Source organism: Semicossyphus pulcher, unplaced genomic scaffold, assembly GCF_022749685.1.
Source record: "Semicossyphus pulcher isolate SPU_LCO1_2020_fin unplaced genomic scaffold, fSemPul1.0.p SCAF_7, whole genome shotgun sequence".
NCBI classification, from domain to species: Eukaryota; Metazoa; Chordata; class Actinopteri; order Labriformes; family Labridae; genus Semicossyphus; species Semicossyphus pulcher.
In genome coordinates this window covers 11804779-11826536 of record NW_027211748.1, presented here as the reverse complement: position 1 = coordinate 11826536, position 21758 = coordinate 11804779, and the positions used below count along the sequence as shown (strand labels likewise).

Below are 21758 nucleotides of genomic sequence, written 5' to 3'. Positions count from 1 at the left end.
AAAAGCAGCTTTGAGTGGTCGGAAGACTAGAAAAGCTCTATGTAAGTACAGTTAATTTACCATTAACGGTGGGGTCTAATCGCCAAAGACATTTCTCCTCTTTCCAAACTTCACTCCCAATAATGAAGTGATTGTTGCGGATTGAAATGTCAGTAACTCTTTATAATACGGCTCGCAATTTACTGTGTAAGTACCAGCTACTTATAATGTAATATCGTCACATGTATCAGTACTTCAACGCAGGAATGGTGGAACAAGGGAGTAACAATGAGGAATTTTAGAGGCAAGGATAAAAACGTTAAACCGTAAGTATTTTGTTAATACCATGTACCTACAGTGTAATTTAAAGAAATGAGAAATGATTTATACTCATTATTCTATAAGTACTAGGTTCTCACTGGTTCCTTTAGAGGAAAGCAGAAATTAGTTACTTTAAGTATCTCCACTGTTCCCCTGTACCTTACCCCGTAAGTACCCAGTAAGATGTGGGCTATATTATGAAGTTTCCACTGTTTCCCTTTACCTACACTGTAAGTACCCCTAAAGATCTAGTCTCGAAGATTTTAGTTTTGCTCTCTTTGGCGGCACCTTTGGCAGTACATTATGAGAGTACACTTTCCTATTTAACCAGACATCTACAGTCTGCTCCCTAGACTGTTTGCCTTCATATGAGCGTACTTACAGTGTAGGTAAAGGGAAACAGTGGAAACTTCATAACACAGCCCGCACCCTTCGTCTTAATGGGGTCACGTAGGACAGCAAATTCTCCAGGTCGCACATTACAGCCTCTAGTCTAAAAAGATAGAAAGAGAAACAGCTCAGTTTTCTTCAGGTTCATGCATGGTAGGCGTACATGTGTTCTTGTTTTTCCTGGTACACAAAAAACATACTGGAAATTCACAGACATAAATCACCTAGAAAAATGTTATTCAATTAAAAAGGTGGCAAAGGCACAGTAGATCTATTGTCACACCAAGTACACTTTGTCCCAGCTAAATCAATGTTTGTTTTTTATAAAAAGAAAAGGGTGAATGAGCACATTGATGTGCAATGCGTGCTGGCACTTCGCTAAGCTGCATCACTCAAATGACAGGACACTTTTTAATAACACGCCCAGCAAGGCAATGCCATCACTGTCCTATAATCCACATCATGCAAAAACATGTCCTGTTTCTTCTCACGTATACAGGATCTGGTGATGAATTCAGTTTTCTGGATTTATCTAGTCATTGCAAACATGTTTATTCAATAATGGTTTTAATCAATAATGGATCATATTTTTTAAATAATCTTAATCTTCTAATCGGGCTTTCTGAAATACCTCGAGTTCTCTTGTAACTTGCTACATTTGTGACAGTGATTACAGGCCACAAGGCCGTCCTGACTGTCCTGTCTTAATCAGAGTCGATAAGCTTTTCATCAATGATTGTTCTCCTTTTACAACACCCTTGTAGTGACTGAGGATGTACTCAGATACTTCAGTAAAAGTACATTTAGAAATATTCTATTACATGTTAAGCCCTGCATGTAAATTATAAGTAAAAGAAAAGAAGAGTTATCAGCAAAATGTACTTAAAGTAGGACAAATGAAAATAATTCTTCTGCAAAAAAACGTTACATTAATGTAAGGTGACCTTTTACTGTTGTACCTGTTGGAGAAAGTTTGAACTATTATATGCAGATGAATAGTTTAGTCCAGTGCCAGTTCCCAACCTCACAAGATAATTGGAGGAATCGCACAAATTCTAGGTTGGGAACCAATGATCGTATAATCCCTTTGATTTCTTAAGCTTATATATTTTTAATCATTAAAAATCTACATTTGACACTAAACTAGTAGCTACAGCTGTCCAAAAATGTAAATACTTTGAAATAGAGGTATCAAATGGACTAAGTACATGTGGCTCAAATCTGTACAAAATAAATGTGCTAACCTACCTTTCAACACTTACGTAGGGGGGGAGCTGAAGAGGAGGGTGTCATGTCTGCTCCTCTCAACCTTTTATTTTAGGCCAGATTTCTGAAGCAACTAGTTAACAATGTATAAAATGTAATATTGTTTAGGCCTTTGTTTTAGTTTGAACACAGTCAAATCAACTGGTTTCATTATTGTGATACAATAATACTCAATATCAGTGTTATGCTAGCAGAGCAATATTTCCGCTATCCGTGTTTTTTAGCACCATTTTATGTACATTTTTAATCACGCTAGTTTCACTAGGTGTAGTATACTCAGTATACTTAAGTCTACGATCAGAAGGTAAAAATGGTATTGGAGCATCTCTAAGTTACACAAGACAGCTGTTTGAACGGGATGGGAAAGATGATTAGATGTGAGAAAGCCTGATGTCACTGGCCTGTGTGATGCTCTAAATACTTTTCCCAGGCACCAGGAACCTTATAAGGAAATGAGTGCCTTTCCACAGCAGGGATCTGGATCTAACTTATAGGGGCATCATTTTACCCCCTAAAAATGTCTTGTTCACTGGTGGTACTTTCTAAAAGTACAGGAACTTTTTGGTCTGCAGCACTGAACATTGGTCAAGCGCTCACAGCCTTTTATTTTGGTCGCCATTTTTAAAAACAATCTGCAGCCATGAACCAGTGCGTATACTTGGTTCATTATGCATATAAAAAAGGATGTGTACAAACTACTACTACTTTACCTAATCTGTGCAGGCAATTAAGCTACGGTGGAGAGCAGACAACAAGCTTAAAGAACCTTTTACTTCCTTGATAAATGGTAACATGGCCTAGAAGTTCTGGGTACTTTGGGTGTGAATGTGACTTATGACAGGTACTCCAGTGATGTAGTGTTGACCTGCTATGAAGTTGACAAACTCACAAGGGATAGATTGAAGTAACATCAAAATTGATTTAACAGAGGCTGAGACATGCTGACAGGATCCTACATTTCCCATAATGCAACTTTGGAACTGAACTTTTGTCAGACCTCCTTTTTTTGTAACAATCTACATGACCTCATAACCAGACCCCCTTAACTCTTAAGTACCGACTTTTTAAACTCATTGTCTCCAGTTATAACAAAGACAAACTATGCCTTAAGCCCAAAATAAATAAATCACTTGGTCTTTAGTCACACAAGACATTGCACAACAAGCTGAGCAGAACTCCTCGTCACAAACACACTGAACTTTGGGAGTAAAATTTCTCCAGCGCCTCTTTGAACTCACTGCTCACACATTAACTTCCATTGATTTCATTCGGAGAACTAACTGAAAGGTCCACGGATGACTGAGGTCAACATCCAGGATCCATAACCTTCTTATGCAACAGACAAAAACCCTCAAACAAGCTAAATCTGATGCTTTCTGTCCTGGTTACCTCATTCACCTTTAAGCACCCACAAAAACTTTTCAGGTGGAGTGAATGCAGGTTGTTCTTTGCTGTTTGGTGGAAACATAAAGCATCCACTTCCTCAGAGAGTTCGATGAGTCTCGCTTGTAGCTTGCTGTTGTTATTCCAGCTGGTATGAACAGCTTTTATAACCTCAGAGCTCCAAAAGGAGCAAAACATCAAAACAAATTGCGATTTTTCTAAACTCCAGATGAAATTGTGTAAAGAATACCTAATAACCTCCTCAGCCTGAAATATCTGGCCTGTTCTGTACTTCAGGGCAAAAAAGGATTTCTATATTTTCTAAGTTAAGGAGAGGAAAGGATTCAGCAGTTCAACTCTGCCCTCCTTTTGTTCTCTGCACAAAAAAAGGGGTGAAGGAATTGCCCTTCTGTCACTGTAGTATCTACAGAACAAGGAAATAGAGTCAGTGTCCTCATCTGTTTGGACAGCTGCAAGGCCTTTTCCTTCAACTCTGACCTTTGACCCGTACAGACATTGTTAGTAATATCAGTTGGGCCCCCCTAGAGAAATAAAACAATGTTAATATTTAAAGTCGAGGTGAAATGAAAAATGTCATTTTAATCCTTTTAGATCACATCCCCGGTAATTTTGTGCATCTATTGGACAATATAGGCCAAAAAAAATAGAGAAAATCAATTTCTTCGTATTCTTATATCAAAATTCGATCATTTTTTCTTCCTGTAAAAAAAAATATCCTGTGTGCTTATGTAAGCTAGAACCAACCAATTTCAACCAATCAATCTGCAACATTTAGCCGCAGAGCACCAAGAACGTTCGGTCAGTCAGCTAGCTACTGCGCTGTGGAGAACGTCTGTCTACGCCCACTTCTCAACGATCAAATCAAATCCCTCTAATGATATGTCCCGCCTGCACGCCCTGTTTCACTCAGAAATACGTCACGATACGGAAGCTAGATACTCTTGAAATGCCGTTTCAGCTCGACTTTAAGATGCGGATGACTGCCTAAATGTGACATACAGTCAAACTGAATATGGATCAAATGACCATTTTAGCACTGTTGCATCTTCAATAGATGATAGAAATATGTTGCTGCAATATTTCTAAGTGGATGACACAGAGAATTTTTTAGTTCGAACATTTTGGCCATGATCCTTAAAAGGTATATTAATCCTGTCAAATTCAGTTATCTCTTTAAGGGTTATATTCACTGTGATTCTACTAATACAAGTGTTTTGGTTCTGGAACAAAATCTACCTTTAATAAACTAAAGGACCTGTGAAGTTCTGAAATCAAATCTACAGATAGATCTACAGAATTCTTGGTGACTACTGTGTGGGGCATTGTTCTGGCATGGTTTGGGTCCACTTGCACTGCAAATCAATACAAAGCCGTTCTGAGGGATTAGCTTTATCCGTAGATGGAACATTTATATCCGGATAGGACCCCAGAGAAACAACACAACCCCTCCACAAACGCATGGCCCAGCATAGGAGAGCCAGCTCCTCATGTCAGGACTCAGCTATCCACCTAAAGGACAAAGGTTCACATCCTGGTCAGAGAAGACCGCTGGTTTCAAAGAGGTGTTAAGAAAGCCATCTATGTTAAGCTGGAAAAACCATCCCTTAATAGAGGTGGTGGCCTAAGACAGCATCAATCACCCACTTACAATGCAGTGTTGAACACTACCCACCAATACCAAAAGGGTGTTAACAACTCTCAGTGATACTAGGTCATCAGCTCAGGTTAACAACTCACCCTTGATTACACATCTAATAGCATACTAATGACCTACAGAGGCTCATTTCTAGCTCCGCCCACCAGTTCAGAACTGAAGCCGCCTTTCGGATGAGAGTCTTCAAGAACTTCAATCAATTCCAGCCGTCTTTAGATGAAGCTTTGAATTACCATGACCCTGATGACTGAGAACATTCACAGATATCCTCATAGGAGTTTTCCTTCAAGGGGTGACTATTCGCCATGGCCTTCACGGTCTCCAGATCTCAGGTCGAACACCTATAGGAGATTTTGGACCAATGTGTTATACAGTGCTCTCCACCACCATCACCAAAACACCAAATGAGAGGATAGATCATACTTAATAAAAGTGTTGTGTTGAGTTCAGAAATTTATAGAATAAATACCAAGGGAAATTGAAGCTCTTCTGAAAGCATGTGGTGGCCCAACACTTTACTAAAGCTGCGTTTCTAAGTACCTAGGCCTTGTGGTCCCTGGGCTGACCCTTAAGGAATATAAGCTATTGTTGTCTGTGTTTCCATTGACGTCTAAATTCCCATGAAGATTAGAAGCATGTGTATGTGTGAAAGTGTCTTCTAAATTCTTTGAGTACTCTACCAATCAGAAATTTCCAGAGCTGCAAGTCCTATCCAAAAGTCTCTGTACCGTTGAGAGGTACTACTCCCTAAGCAGGGACCTTTTGGGGTCCCAGGGTCTTAATTTAGACCTAAGTACCTGCGGTGGTAACACAATGAGTACGTCCTAAAGTAAAATTCCTGCAGTGCAAACGCAGCTTTTGAGACTTTGTGTTTTGCATTTTGATAGCATGTGAGTTTTTTAAAGTTGGACTTTGGCTTGAGCTGATATCAGATAACTTGCATGGTGCCACACATAACCTGAGTGCTTGGCTATCAAACAAACCTATAAAAATAGAAAAGTTTAAACTAAAAGAAAAACATCTAAACTCCAGGACCAACTGAAAAAAACTTAAATATACTCTGTGAAGTCTGTTAGCCAGAAAAATTCTTATGCCCAACAATCCGGCTGTATTCATTTCCTAAACTCATTGACACCTTCAGAATTTACACTGGCACGTGGTCCTCTTCTCACTGCCTTGTTTAAGGAACATTACTGCCACCAACTGTCCATATTTCATCCTATTAAAAGCTGTAGCTCTAACCAAGACCTCATTACCTCAGATTCTGCCTCAACTGTCATACAGCTTTTGTTACATTTGTCTCATTCAGTGAAAGCTGTCGGTCTTTGATGTAGACCTAAATGTCAACACATCGGGCAATCTGACAAGCAGGCCCGACAAGAAACGTACAAGGAAATTAAGTTGATGAACAGGCATTTTTAGCATTTTTTGATCACATCATTTTCATCGCAGCCCACTTGTAAGTTTTTGCAGCTGATTCTCAGGAATTGCTGTTATTCTCATTACTTGTTTTGATATTGAGCTGTCAGTTGCATTGTCTCATCACATAAGGGCTGCAACCAACCATTACTTTTGTATAGTGACAAATCTGATTATTATTAACTCAATTCAATTATTAGTTTTTTAGGAATAAAATGGTCAACAATGGAGACTGGTGTTTCCCAAAGCCCAATATGATGTCCTCAAATGTCTTGTTTTATCCACAACCCAAAGATCTTCAGTTTGCTGTCACAGAGGAGTAAACCAACCAGAAAATATTCACATTTCTGAAGCTGGAATCAGAGAAGTTTGGCTTCTTTTCTTCAAAAAAATGACTCAAATCGGTTAATTGATTATCAAAATAGTTGGCAACTAATTTAATAGTTGATGGCTAGTCAGTTCATCATTTCTGCTCTACTTTAAATTAAGACTGTGGAGGTCATTTCAAAACGTAACAAAAGACCAAGCAGAATCTCCCTTGGTTTTGGTGGTTATATTTCAACATCAGCATATTTTCTTGGCAGCATATAAAAAAAGAAAGGAAACAATGACTACAGCTAACTCAGTCTCTCTAAGCCGTCTCTGTACAGTGTAGGTCCGACTGATGAGATGTACCACCCTTCATTCATTCCCTTCTGTATCAAAAATTGAAATCGAAAAACAATCTACTAGTCTCTAATATCGATAGAAACTTGAGTAAAAATGTGCAGATCAACCCAAATTCTCTCAGATCTACACGACGAGTGTGTCACAGATGTCAGATTTTTGGACCTTTTACTCTTAGTGCCTTCGCCCTCAGAATTATTACAATTGCTCCATGAGTGATAATGTGCGCGACCGAATTTGGGTCAAAATAAACAAGAATGAGTCTCCCTTTACCTGTCCCCCAGGTACAGAGAACAAGAGCTACAAAATGAACTCTTGACAGTAATCATTCTTTCTGGGAGGTAAAAGTCTTTTTGTACAAGTTCCAGGTCATCAATTATCGGGTCATTTTTTTATTTGAATATCAGCTATAAGATGTATATTCTATCCTGATGTGCCTCAGTTTTCAGAATAAAAAGAAGCCGATATCAGAGAAGAATAACACAAAAAAAACTAAAGAGTTCTGGCATCCATAAAACCTTACTGGCCAATTGTAGAGCGCTACAAAGGGATCAGGCTGTCAGTGGGGACGTCAGACTAGTGGCGTGGCGGGGAAAGTAGTCCATCCACTAAGAGATGTCATGAAAAAACGGGGGCCTAATTCCAGGAGAACAGAAGGTTATAGGATCAAGGCCAGTAACATCGTCCCGGATCATCTGTGAAAGGGTGAGGTCTATCAGAGAGATACAGACAAGCAAAAGTGAGTGTGTCTGACAAGGCTAGTTCCTCTCCTGCACAAATACAGTCTCCTGTGGACAAAGCCCCGCCTCCTGCAGCGTGATGTCATAGTCCAAGTGGGCGAGCTTCCTCCTGGGAAAGTTGGTGACGAGTTCGAAGCGTTCATTAGGGTAACCTTTGGACTGGACGTGTCTTACCAGGGCCTGGAGAGAAAGTAACACAGCAGGATCAGTACTCATGTGGGTTGAAATGCTCATTTATTGTACTTAAAGCAATAGCCTGACATTTTTAGAAATAGGCTTATTTGAAAGGGTAAAATGAGAATATTAATCCCACTGTAATGTCTGTACAGTTAATATAAATTTAGAGCTGGTAAAAAAAGCTTAGCATAAAGAGTGTTTCTATCTAAAGCAAAAAGAAAGCCTTTAAGTTTAATCATTTAACATGCAATATTTCTTTGATTAATTCTTATGAATCAGGCCACAAATGTCTTACACCCCCACAAAAGGGTCAATTGTTTTTCTACACAGATTAAACAAATACACTATGATGTGTTGAGGTCCTGGCAGTAAGATTTGCTTTTGTTGTTTCCCCAGACTCCTTCTCCATCAGGCCACATGACTTATGCCGCCAAGTCGCCCCATGGATTAATAAAAACTGCTTTTGGATAGGCAGAAATCTTTCAACTCTCTGTAGCTGACTACTCTGTAGTGTGCTGGGCAGCAGGCTGGAGACACAGGACGCTAACAGACTCGGTAAGCTCATCAGGAAGGCTGGCTCTGTCCTGGGAGTGGAACTAGAGAGTCTCGAGTCGAAGTGTCAGAGAGGAGGATCATGAACAACACCGCTCACCCCCTGCACGCCACACTGGAGTCCTACCACAGCTCCTTCAGCGGTAGAGTGAGACCACTGAGGAGCACCACAGAGCGCCACAGGAAGTCTTTTCTACCTGTGGCTACCAGACTGTATCACTCCTCCCCCGTTCAGCAGGAGCATAAAGGGACTTTTTATCACCACGTGTAAGTTAACAGCTATAATACAACTTCTGGTATCATGTGCAGTAACACTTTCAATATCAGGTTATATTACGTTCACTATATCAAAAATAGACTAAGTACATGTTGTTTATTGTACAGTTTATTTATACCACGTTATTTATATCTTGTTTGTGTTTTCTATGTTTTGTTTATTCCTTGTGTTGATGGTTTTAACTCTTTTGTGACTGTTTTTTTGCTTTGTACAGCACCTTGGTCGGCTGCAGCTGTTTTTAAATGTTATTATTATTATTATAATACTTTTATGGTCACATTTATATTTTTATTCATGGTGATATTTATAGAATGTATAATCATGTGCAATACTTCTGCTTATTTATTTGTACCAAGTGCAGCTTCAGGAGCAAAACAATCTTTTCTTAATTATTGTGTACATTAATTACATTCTATATCATGCACCAGCTTTAAATTAATAATCTTGTGCAATAGAAGTTCTTACTATGTTATAATAGTCAATTTAACTGTCACCATTACTTCCTGCCTACTTTCGTAGATAACTATTGTAATATTGTTTTTCTTTCAGGCACTGCCTCTTTTTTGAGTTATATTTGAAGTTATATTTGGAGATATCTGGCACTATAATTTCCTTCAGGATTAATAAAGTTCTATCTTATCTCATCTTACTCATTAGATGTTGGTCCTTTTTAACTAACTCCTCCTTTCACAGGAACATCTGGTAGATAGATACCCCCCTCATATGAAGCAGCTCGAAATGAAGTGTGTGTACAGACACGAGAGTGGCATCAATCTTCTCATCTGACTCTCTGCGACAAAGACCAACAGCATGTTTCCATTATCATATCGTGTTCTCACCATAAGTTTTGCTTTAGAAGACAAGGATATCTGCTCTCTCTGTCCATCTGGGTAACGGAGCATCAACCTGGCTTTGGGACCTATGGGAGAAAAAAAAAGTCTGTAAATATCTTCAATGCAATTCTTCCTGTGTTTAGACTTATAACTATGTCCTCTCTTTGATCAATCAATATCTTTTGGAGAGAATACAGAAGGTGACTTGTACTGAAAGTTCAGGCTTAAATGCGTCTTGTTGTGATTATTATTTTAAATCAATTACACTCTGCTGTTTCAGGTTAAGGATTACACATTGACATACCGTTGTCATCAGGACAATCCTCTTCACAGGTTTTAGAGCTGCTGGTCTTGGAGGGTCCGGCGCTGTCGTATGCAGGGGAACAGTGGTTCCCTCCAGAATCTGCATCAGGCTGAGGATGACGAGGCCCAGCAGCTGACGGCTCCAGATGGTTCTTTTTGCTCTCCTCTTTCTTGTGACTGTGGTTGTTTTCTTTGTATGGAGACTTTCTGTGGGAAGAAGAAGAGGAGCTATCGGGGTGAAGACGCTGCTGGGCCGCTGTGGACTGAAGGAGCGGGGTGTGTTTGCTGGTGGAACTTTTCTCCTCATGGGGTCCCGGTGTTTCGCTGTCTGAGCCATCTACGGAGATGGGACCCTCGCTGTCAGAGAAAGGCTCTGCGTCTGATTCGTCGTCTGATCGGGGGGAATCAGGGGGTTCGGGGGCATTTGAGGACTCGTAGTGGGTCTCCTGTAGAGAGGCTCGGATGGCTGCCTCCAGCTGACTGTCTTCACTGGCATCAATCAGACTCTCCTAAAACAGAAAACAGAGTGTGGAGCTGTAAATCACAAATCAAAGAGCTGGGAATAGAACACATTAATGTGTAAAGCTACAGAAGCTTTGTCCATGGTTTCCATGGCTTCAACCACTATGAATATATCACTGTAAAATAGGTCCATATTGAGGATAATGAGACAATCTTTAGGGCATGACCAAGTCTGAGACAATATAGCCTCTGGGGACACCAGTGAACGCGCCAGGTGGTAAGCAATAATCGACTTCCCGTCAAGACTTCCTTTACCGCGCGCTGCATTGTTACAGAAAGAGAAACTGTTTTTCTCGTGATTTTCTTGTTATTAACGGGTCTTACATTCGCCAAAATGTCAACATCATGATGCACATTTGTAAGAAGTAAAAATTCAAGCTTTGTCAGGTCTGTCCTCAAGAGGAGAAGAATACTAGTTGCTCGTTTGTTGAACGAAGGTCGGATAGATCTGATGCATTCGAGGAAGTTGGGAAATCTGAACGCTCAACGGCTTTCGTGACGCAGCGTTAAGGGAATTCATCTCAAGTTAAATTTTAGATCTAGAACAGATTGTTAGCTGAACTTACATGCAGATGTCTGTTTGTAGAGATTAATGAGAAGCTAAATCGTTGTCAGATGACGCTGATGGGAGCCGGGATGTCATTACGGCGGAATACGATCTCTTCATAATCTGATTTTTCCTGCATACGCCGCAGCCTGCTGATACGTGATTGGTCAGTATTACTCGGACTACAAGTGCAGTTCGAACAGAACACTTGCCTTCCCGGGAATCCACGTCCCTGCCTACAGATTCTACATTTCCATGTAGAATCTGTAAATAGCAATTAGGGCATGACTAATGGTGCTGAAGAGGACACATTTAAATTCTATATGGCCAAATGTGTGGTGGAAGTCACATTTCATTTTACGTAAACAGAAGCTGTGTAACAAGTATGTGATTTTTTACATGTAAAGCAGCCTTTAAGATCAGGAAGAGACAACTACGTAGTTGTATAATGATATATAATAACTAAACCCCCACGATAACAGCTCTACAGTTGAAATAAACAGTTATTTAAGTTGTGACAGAAGAAAATCCCAGTAAGAAAGAGAGGAGAGAGACACATGTGATAAGAGACCCACAGAGCGAGCTCGTTTGGCAGGCGGTGCGTGGCAGGAAGGCCCATCGAGCTGCCCGTGCTCTGCCAGGAAGCCAGTCGCCTGCTCCAGGAACGACGCCACATCCAGCTGGTTCCACTCCACCATTTTCTGACCTGAAGTAAACATGTTTTGAACGACATGACTTAATCCTTTTACTAGAAGAAAGACAGCAAGAGCTGATAAGTTCAGATGCATTGATTTAGAACTTCTTAAACAGCACTGGTGAGATACCTTTTTGTAATGCTTATATGGCTAAACAGATGACAGTGCAGATCAAATATATCTTCCTTCTTTGTCATTTTAGTAAAGAACCTATTTTTGACCTGTATTTTTCCCAAGACTAACTCATATCTCTTGCTTGGTTACACAATATCAGTCAAGAAATTATGTACATCTCTGCTTTAAAATGACTTTTGCTGAAGCTGTTTTGTGGAAGATCCGTGGATAATAATGCAGCAAATTTCCCTTAAACACTCACCTGTGCGAGGATCAAGGATGGAAATATAGGGGAACTTGTTCAGCTTATAGAACTGGATGTATCGTTGTCCCTCTTCACTATCATGATATACCTGTAATGAAAGACAATGCAAAAAAAAGACATTTTTCTACAGTAGAAGAAGAAGAGGGTACTGCGACGTTAACTTGAAAATATGGGTTAAAATACAATGCAGGTTTTTCTTTCTTTGTTGGAGCAAGCAGTGAGCGAGGAACAATGAAATATGAGTTAAACATAGAGCGAAATCAAACAGAACAACTGTAAGCAGTTTAGCGAGGAGTGAAGGAAACAAATGAGCGACGAGGAATATTCACATTTTGAAAAATATACTCTGTTGTTTCTATTTCTGAAACACTGACTTAACGATTTACCATATTAGTAATCAAGCTCAACTTGATCCTTCTGTCAAAAGAGTTTAGCGGCTTGACCCTCATGAGATGTCAACACAAACTTTGAAGGAATGTAGAAGCACCAGACCCCATGTAAGACCATAAGACCCCGGTGATCTTTAACTGCATACCTGCCAGAATATGAAGTGTTCTCTGATGATGGTCTTTACTGCATCATTACTCCAAACATCCCTATTGAGGCACTGGCAGGCAAAGTCCTGAACGTTTTGAATGTTGATCATTAGCCACTTGTTATCCAGCTGTCCACAGTCTTTTGCCTAGAAGAACAATAAAGGAAATACAGAAAAAAAAACAAGCAGGATTTAGTCAAAAATATGTTAAATTGGCTGATCACGTGTCATGGTGTTCATGCAGGTTTTCATTTAAACCCTGAGAATGCACATTCTGCTCTTCAATATATGACAAACTGGTCTTCCACTTTCTGAAATTTCTTTAAAAGTCCACACAGACTGAATAAGGACGTGTGGTGTGAAGGTGCTGGTGAGGGCCTCCTCACCGTCTCAAAGCTGCCTTTGTGCATGAGCTCAATGGGAGGACGGAAAAGGTCTGCCAGGGTGCTCAGTTTCTTATCCACCGTTCCACCGTTACGCAGCTCCTGTTCCTGGCGAACTAGGAAAAGAACAACATGCACAATTGTTTAAGAAGGCAAAGACACTGGAAAAGTTTTCGACAGAGAGAGAGGTGACTTATTGCCTTGTTGGTTGTAATTATACAGCACAACGCTATGACTACCAACCTGGTTCTTTAAACTTGGAAAGTTTGAATTTACTCACTTGTTTCTGTTTGGAAGTCGCGGAAACCATCAAATATCGATCGAGCAGGTCTTCTTCGCTTTGGTACTGCATGTATAACAGACACAGTAACATTCAGCAAAGGACTGAAACAGCACACACAGTAACAACAACTTAGCTTAATATCTGTTTGCATGAGAAGGGAAGCAGGTTAATACCTCCAAACAACGGTTCTGGTTCCACCAATATGTCCTGCTTCTGGGGAATAGGTGCTCGTACTTCACTGAGACATAAGGACAAACATACAGTGTTATTCAAGGAAGCAAAGTAATCTAGTTGCAATGAAGTTATAATAGTACACGCTGATTATGTTTGTTTACTCTGAAGGGGGAGCTCTGCTGCTTGAAGCAGCTGAACTGGAGCTGGTGCTGGGCTCCTCTGCGATCCCGCCTCCATCCAGAAACATGGTCACTGCCATCTCCAGATTGTTGTTGCATGCTTCCAACATATGTTTTCCTACACTCTCTGTGGCCCCTGAAAAGAGTATGGGACATATGCATACTCATGTTAAAAAATATCTATACATAAGGGGAATTCACAGCTGCATGTGTGATAAGCCATTAATGGAAAAATGTATGACTGAAAGTATGTCATTAGTTACATGATAGAACTCTGTGTTTACAGAGGCCTTATGGAGGACTATATGGAGTGGTAAGTTGTACTTTGCTACTACTACACCTTATGCGTACACTGTTGCTATCATCACTGTTCATATCTCATAAATCAGTTGTTTGATTACTCTCCTTTGAGAAAGCTTGCGGCTTTCACTCATTGTACAATGTTGTGACTGGGCCTGCACGATATGAGAAAACTCTGCGATGTACGATTACGTTGTTCAATATTGCGATAACGATATGAAGTGTGATTAAAAAAAACAAATATTAAAGAGTGCATATTAGCTATAACTCATATTTCCTTTGTCTATTTGCTCTCCGACATGTTTTACACAATACCAGTGTTTTTCACTACATCAAAATGTTGCTCTATAATAGTTTTTGCCGATATTTGCTTTGAACGTAACAGCAATAATTGATAAGGATCCTTTAAATAAGTTTAATAAAGCATTGTGACCACAATATGTAGCAGTGTATTCCAAACACATAATCTTATTGTCTATCCTTGGAGTGTAAAGTAACTGTTACTAAACAGCCACAAACTCAATATCTATTTGTTTTAAATATTTTCTTTCAGATGGACACTGTTTTATTTGTTGCCCTGTTGAAACAGGTTTGTTAAATACCTGATAAACAAAGAACATACAGGTTAGCGTTGTTCTTATTTAAGCAACATCCTCATTTTATGTGAACAAAGGCATTTTTCAATAATGGGGTCCTAGCCCTAAATGAACTGCATAAAGTCTGAACGCAAAAATAAACACATCATGATTAAAGATCGAAGCAGGTCTCTCTTGATAGTGAGACCACGTGTCTCAATGAGGTTACCTGTCTAAATAAAGGCTAAATAAAAAAAAGACGAAGCTAAGGCATACTATCACTTGGGAGTTAGAAAGTTAGCTTAAGTTGAAGCTAAGTGATATGTAGATGATAGGCTAAAACATGTGAAAACACCAGACGTGTGGCTAAATGTCTTCAGAATACAAATCGTTACAGTGCATAAAGCTATGAAAAATATTCTGGGTGTGAGAAAACACAATATGTGAGGATCGACTTCAGTAACTTTAAAGTAAAACGTTTCAGCCCCGGTTGGCTGGAATGATCTTTCCGTGTGTACTGCGCATGTCTGTTTCACTTTCCAAGTGTAGCAGCGCAGCAGCCCCCGAACCGAGTCTCCCCTTTTCTCTGTAAAATAACTTAATACTGAAACACTGTTCATCCTGTCAAGGAACACATAAACTATTGACGACCTCTGAACGATTAGTCGGATATAGACAGTGTGCTTATCAAAGTGTGGTTATAACCCAGGCAGAGTGAAGATGACAGTAACACGACATGAAGCTTGACTGATGATGAAGAAGGGAAATGTTGCACAGCCGACGTCCATTCCACACTATCGAACATGCAGAGCAAAAACGAGCACAAAATCAGCTCTAGGCTAGTGAGATAGTCTCTGTATTAAGCATCTAAAAGAATATGTGATGTTTTAAAGGTGGTTGTCACAGAAAATATTCAAGGAGGAGTGTTTTATGCTCATTTTTCTGAGTCTTTCAATTGAGTTTATCTGATAACTAGCTGTGGTTTTTCCCTCTGCAAAGCATTGACAGCGTAGGGACTCGAGCAAGACTTAACGTCCGTTTTCTTTTCTGCGCACTAATTTCGTGGTTTGTTGGACAAGGGACCTATTCCTGTTGGATAACCTAACCCTTCTTAGTATCTCTAACTTAAAATAAAAGGCTATTTTTACCTGTTATTGCTGTGAATTGTTGTATTAACCCGTTCACCCCCGGAGCTGAGGTGTCTCCGAGCGCCGCCATCTTACCGCCACAAACAACAACATAAATGTGGCGCATGCGCTACGCCGTCCTTTTCCTCCTGCCTGGCGCGGCGCAAACCCCGTGCGTCACGAAAGGATTGTGTCGCATTGTGGGTAATGCAGTTCAGTAACAAAAGTGGCTTGTTACTGACATATTCACAATTTCTTTTAGAAATGTGCCTATTACATAGTTCTTTGTGCAGTTCACGTAGGTTCCCGTGAGTTATTTAAATAATTTTTATCTAATTCAGGCAAATATTATTTGCTCAGCAGTTTTTAATTTTTTTTTTTTAGACATGCAGCACGTTACCAGTAGGCAAATCAGTTATATGAAGCTTGATGTTTTAATGTGATTTTGTATGATGTTATGAGGTACATTTCCCACAAAATTCAACTGTTTTTTTAATCTTTATGAACTGGCCCCTTGTCTACAGATGTGAAGAACAAAAATGGCTTAGAAGACTCTCAATGATTTTTCCATGATAAAGTGACCTTTAATCAGTTGACTTCATTCACTCCCCCAGCTTGTACAGTGTTTCTCTAAACTTCTTAGTAGTAAATAAAAAAATTAAAGGATACAGAATAAACAATGTAGGGGAATTAAATATTAAGGCCTAAAAGGATACAAGAAAAGTTAATACATTCAAAACTTTACTGACTTCATCACAAATATTATAACTAATACATTAAAACCTCACAGACTTGCTCTTGAAGTAGTGTCATTTTATTATTTGCATAATACATTCAGTTTGAAAACAGCTTCAACCAAGTCCAAAACCTGAAGAATCAGTTCTAACAACATTGAACTACTGGCAAATTCATAATTGCTCATTCAGCGACCAGTGAAGGTCAAGTTATCCTAGTTACGGTATCTCACACAAAACTTTTGTGCTGCCGGCATGAACAAGAAAGAAAAAAAAAGGATTTTAGTTTACAAAGAGAAGGTGGTGATGGCACTGACTTTCTACATCATGATTTGTCCAAACAATATTTACAAAATACACAAAGTGATGCTTGCAATCCCACTGGCAGTTGAAAACTAATTATGGTTAAAGCTGAATATAGAATAATATAGTATTCAAATCCATGATGCACAATGTTTAGTTTTAGAGATAGTCATTGATGTTCTATAGTGTTGGTTGAGATCACTAACCATGGACATTTAAGTTTTGTAATTGTGATTTTAATTCTTTTAAAAATGGCACACATTTATCTTAAGACGCCTTTAATGCAAACCAGGGTATTATATAGTTATTTTCTCGCCTACAAAGGGAGATTTAACATCAACTTTGGCCACTATTACCCAGATTAATGGCGTAAGATAATAATGGCCAGTATGGTATTATACACAGAGAGCGCTGAAAACTGATGCTTCTGTGCTGCATCCATGTGACCTTTTAACCCTGAGGTGGGAATTTATCGTCATATAAAAGCTGCATCACCTTTTAGTTTCAACAGAGGGTAAATCAAGTGCACTCAAGTGTTATATACAGGGGTCCATAAGAAAAGTAATTCAGTTTTGTTTAAGGATGGATATCATTTTTAAGCAATACTAAAGGCCAAATGAGCACGTGTCACTGTATAGTGCCTTTACACATTTAAAATTTAAAATTTCAAAATGTCTTTAAAAAAAGGTCAGTGCCAATAGCTTTAAATAATTTATCTTACAATAGTTCATCTATTAACCTTTGTGAGACCAGTCCTTGCATCAGTACGTAAATTCAACCTCAAAAACTACATTTTACTCTTATCAGTTCAAATAACATTTATGAACCCATTTCCCAAAGACAAAGGAGAACCGAGCTTAGATGAGTGATGCGTTCAAGGTTTAAATGAAAGAAAAAAAGAGGATGGTGAGAACGTACCAACGATAACAAAACCATTTTTATGGACACATTAAATGACTTTACATTCTCATGAGCTTTATTTTACTGCAGAGGTCACTGTTAATCAGAATATGGGCCTTTGAGCTGTAAAAGCTCTGGAAATGAAATAGAAGAGGCTGCTGCACATCAACATCTGCCCTTGGATCAGTAATGAACAGTTTATTAAATGATCTCTCTATTATATTTAAGCATGCGCCACTTCACAGATCTGAATGGCGTCATTTTATGAATGCAAAGTTCGCTCACTCGTTCAGGAAATTTCTGAAGCTTGTAATTGACGGTTAAAATGTGTTAATCAAATTAATTTATGGACTTTCCTTTAATGTTGATGTTTAACCCACTGTGTGAGACTTCTCATTTTCCTGCCGGGCACTGTGTGATTGAGTAAAGACGACAGATCCGTTCTGTATTCAACATGCAAAACTATTAAATAATAAAAAGGTGCTGAGGAAAATGAGGAAATCGGCAAATGTGACCTTTTTGAATTCCTTTTCAAAGTTTATATCCAGCTTCATAATAAATAAGCTTCCACACAATAGCATAGATCAAGGTGTGTACTAGTGCATACATGCATACATGTATGTTGAGTGAGCCATGGGTGAGTTTGAAGTTGGAATGTGTGTTTGGGTATGGACTGGCTATATGATTCAGTGAGGCCGGTGTGTTTCAAAATGAACTTTGTTATTTAGCGAGGGCAGGCAGGGTGGTGAGGGGCGAACACTGAATTTGGCAGATGAAAAAGGTTCACTGCAGCTTAGAAGCGGATGAAGGTGGCGTCGATCTGGCGTACACTTGGCAGCGCCAGCATGATCTTTCGCCGGTACTGTGGATCCTTCTGTAGTGGGTTTCTTTCAAGGTAGACCGTCTCCAGAGCCTTGGCGTTCTTCAACTCATCGAGGTCCGACCAGTTATCTATCTGATTATCGTTCATCTGGGGAGAGATTGAAGTCAATTAAAAATGGTTTATACCACACTAACACTTTATATTTAGGCAGAGATAAGTGTTAGTGTAATCATTTGCAAGCTAGCTACATTGAAGCCCTTTGATCTCTGACTACATTTTGTTTAACTTTTGGTTTGTTTAATAGCAATTTACATGTCGTTGCTGAACAAGACAGGGTTTACTTAATAATATAATGATGGCTGCACTCTAAGCCAGTTTCAGGGCTCTGCTATTGTGCATGATTGCTCTTTGTCATGTAAATATTATCAATTAAATCTGTGCTTTCCCTGCTACGTCAGGTCAAAATGTCTGCTGTAAGAAGGCATATTGTGAAGGCTGTAGATGCTTTACAACATGACCCGTACCCAGAACTCCTGCAGGTCTGTCAGATGGTTGATGTTTTCAATTTTCTTAACTCGATTGGCAGCAATGTCCAGAGTTGTAAGCTTTTTCTGTGAGGGAAAACATAGTGTTTTAGTGTTGAACATGTTTGCACCACTAGTATAATACATGATACACAGTTCTGCATTTAGGCCTTTAAGGAACGGGCTGTGGGAAAGCTATAACTCACATTGTTTTCCAATCCCTCAATGACCTCGATGCCATTGTGGCTCAGATAAAGCTCCCTCAGGTTGACAAGGTTTTGTAGACCCTCAATTTTAGTAATCCGGTTACTCTGAAAATAAATGTAGACAAAATTATTATTACCCAATGTTTCAATGTGTGCATTTCAACTTTAAAATCATCTATAAAAGAGAATTTCAATATAAATACCTGAATGCTTAAAACCGTCAGGCTGTGTAAACCCTCCAGATTCTGAAGCTTTGTTATTTTATTGGTGCCAAGAAACAAACTTTGCAAAGAAGAGAGCGTATCCAGATTTTCAATGACCTGTGAACACAACAAAATGCAAGAGACACAAATAAACAGAATTTGTCAATATATTTAGTATTGATTTGCCAAGTTTAACAACATTCCTCACTGCCCAAGAGACTCTTTATGTCATACCCTAATGCGATTGGAGCCCAGCTCCAGCATCTCCAGGCACGTGAAGTGTTCCAGGTTTGCAATGCTGCTTATTTTGTTGTGAAGCAGAAACAGTTTCTTCACCTGAGTCAACTGCTCCAAACCCTCCACCTTCCTCAAAATGTTGAAAGACACATCGAGCTGCCTGGGGATCAGTAAACCAAATAATATGTTATGCTCAAAAGAATGACTTGTATATGTTATTTGTTACATAATTTCAGCCACATGCAAAAACACAACCGCATGATACTGTATGGCAGTCAGATTTGCCTAAATAACTTGACCTTTCCCCTCTTTGGATAGAATCTCTGTATTATGGGGACACAATAGAAACAAAACCTACTGTTTTCTTCAGACTTACTCCAACTCTGTGAGGTTGTGCAGGTTCTCCAGTTTGCGGACCTGATTGTCATAGAGATCTAGTTCCCGGAGTGAGCTCAAACTTTCAAGGTTTTCTATCTTTTTAATAAGATTCTGTCTTAAGGAGAGTGTCTGTTTAAGAGATAATAAATAAAAAAATCAATTAGCACATGAAATAATTTCATTTAAAATATGGTTAACAAGAAAGAAAAACAGAAAGAAAAATATATCTGTTTATCTTGTTTATTATTTCACTTACTTTAGCCTTCTGTAGCACCTCCAATCCTTCAATCTTTCCAATACGACAATGAACAAGATCAACATCCTGCAAAGAAAACACACGGTTTAGGATGGCAGACTGTCTGTAAGTCTAAGTATTAGATATTATGATTTATAATGTCATGTCCATTAAAAATTAAGACCTTCAACTCCACGAAAAAAAACAAAATCAACCATAAAGATGAGGACGAATGTCCGAGAAAGCCTTAAAACATTGATAGGCAAACAGTATTAATGTTTTGACCATCTTCTAACCTCTTCCTCTGGGTCCAAAGTAATGGTGTCCATGTCAACAGGAGACTCTTCTTTACCTTTAATGAGAGCAAGAATAAATCAGATCAACTAATATGGGCAATCAAGGCAGGGTATTCATACACATGATATAGACAAATCAAAGTTATAGTTATGTAATTCTGCCATGTAGCAAGACTTATTGCTCTGTGTCATACTTATGATTATTTGTAGTGAAATTATATCACAGCCTGACTTCTGAACTTTTTGTGGCAGTGCTGTAGGTGTAATGATTTACTTGTGGAAGTGGGCTGATTGGGGTCAACATCGCCATTGATACTCCTCCTCCTGGTCTCATCATCACCAGACTCCTCTGACTCACCCCTCCGATCCACTACAGTCACCACAAAGAGAAGAACAGAGAAGATGAATTTTCAACATACAGCACATCTATTATCTTACTAAGTATCCCTGATAGATTTAGCTGATGCACATGTAATATGAAGCGAGGCCCAGATTCTCCCCGCCCAGTGCCCACTGAGGTGTCGGGGGACGTCACGTAGAGCATCCAACCAAAAAAACATGGCTAATAACATTACGTTCTGTTTGTGCGCCTTGCATCATGGGAAATTTAAGACATGAGTGCGAAAATCTGGAATTCACCTACCACGGAATTAAATCGGTTAGTTATCACTTCCGTGGATTTGATGCCAGTTGTACTTCCAATCTTACCAGTTAAGAGACAACTCGGAGGCTAATATTAGCTTACATACATTTGACACACGGGCTTCACACTGCTACCCATGCTAGCTTAATTGATATTTAGCAGACAGGTTAACGAGCTAACATTGAAACAGGCTCTGTGGACAAACAAGCTATGGTAAACATCAAATCCAGCTCCAGGACATTGGACTAGACAACACAGCTAGAGCAACTAAAACTGTATGTAGACTAGCAGGACAGTGTGAGTTGACGTTAGCTCACTAAATAACGTATGCTAACGAAGACTGTTGTTAGCATGTTAGCTTGCACACCAAGGATGATGGTCTGGTTAGTAACGGGGAAACCGCCGGAGTTACTCTCGTAAAAAGAGACACGCTTGTCCAGGTGAATCTCAATTCACCCAGCTGTTACACTCAGTGTACGACTGCATCTTTATAAATATACTCACCTTCCATTTCTTGAAGCTCTCCAACTGACCGGGAAGCCATGTTTCCTGTAAACAGTCCTGACAACCGCTCAGCCAATCAGGTGAAGGCTCAT

General features: G+C 39.3%; 2 protein-coding genes across 2 annotated transcripts; both read right to left on the bottom strand.

The window, feature by feature from the left end:
• Positions 1-6975: 6975 nt before the first annotated feature.
• On the bottom strand, positions 6976-15807 carry ubxn7 (UBX domain protein 7). The gene is made up of 11 exons (XM_069685034.1): positions 15702-15807; positions 13661-13814; positions 13499-13563; positions 13323-13388; positions 13046-13158; positions 12660-12806; positions 12122-12212; positions 11626-11756; positions 9983-10490; positions 9685-9764; positions 6976-8019 (listed from the first exon to the last, which is right to left on the bottom strand). The coding sequence occupies exons 1-11, from the start codon at positions 15805-15807 to the stop codon at positions 7858-7860; spliced, it is 1623 nt and encodes a 540-aa protein (XP_069541135.1). The 3' UTR covers positions 6976-7857.
• A 671-nt stretch (positions 15808-16478) lies between these two features.
• Positions 16479-21732, bottom strand: ppp1r7 (protein phosphatase 1, regulatory (inhibitor) subunit 7). Its single transcript, XM_069685510.1, has 10 exons — positions 21667-21732; positions 20794-20889; positions 20520-20575; positions 20245-20310; positions 19987-20117; positions 19608-19770; positions 19374-19490; positions 19171-19275; positions 18965-19051; positions 16479-18587 (listed from the first exon to the last, which is right to left on the bottom strand). The coding sequence occupies exons 1-10, from the start codon at positions 21704-21706 to the stop codon at positions 18411-18413; spliced, it is 1038 nt and encodes a 345-aa protein (XP_069541611.1). The 5' UTR covers positions 21707-21732; the 3' UTR covers positions 16479-18410.
• Positions 21733-21758: the final 26 nt, after the last annotated feature.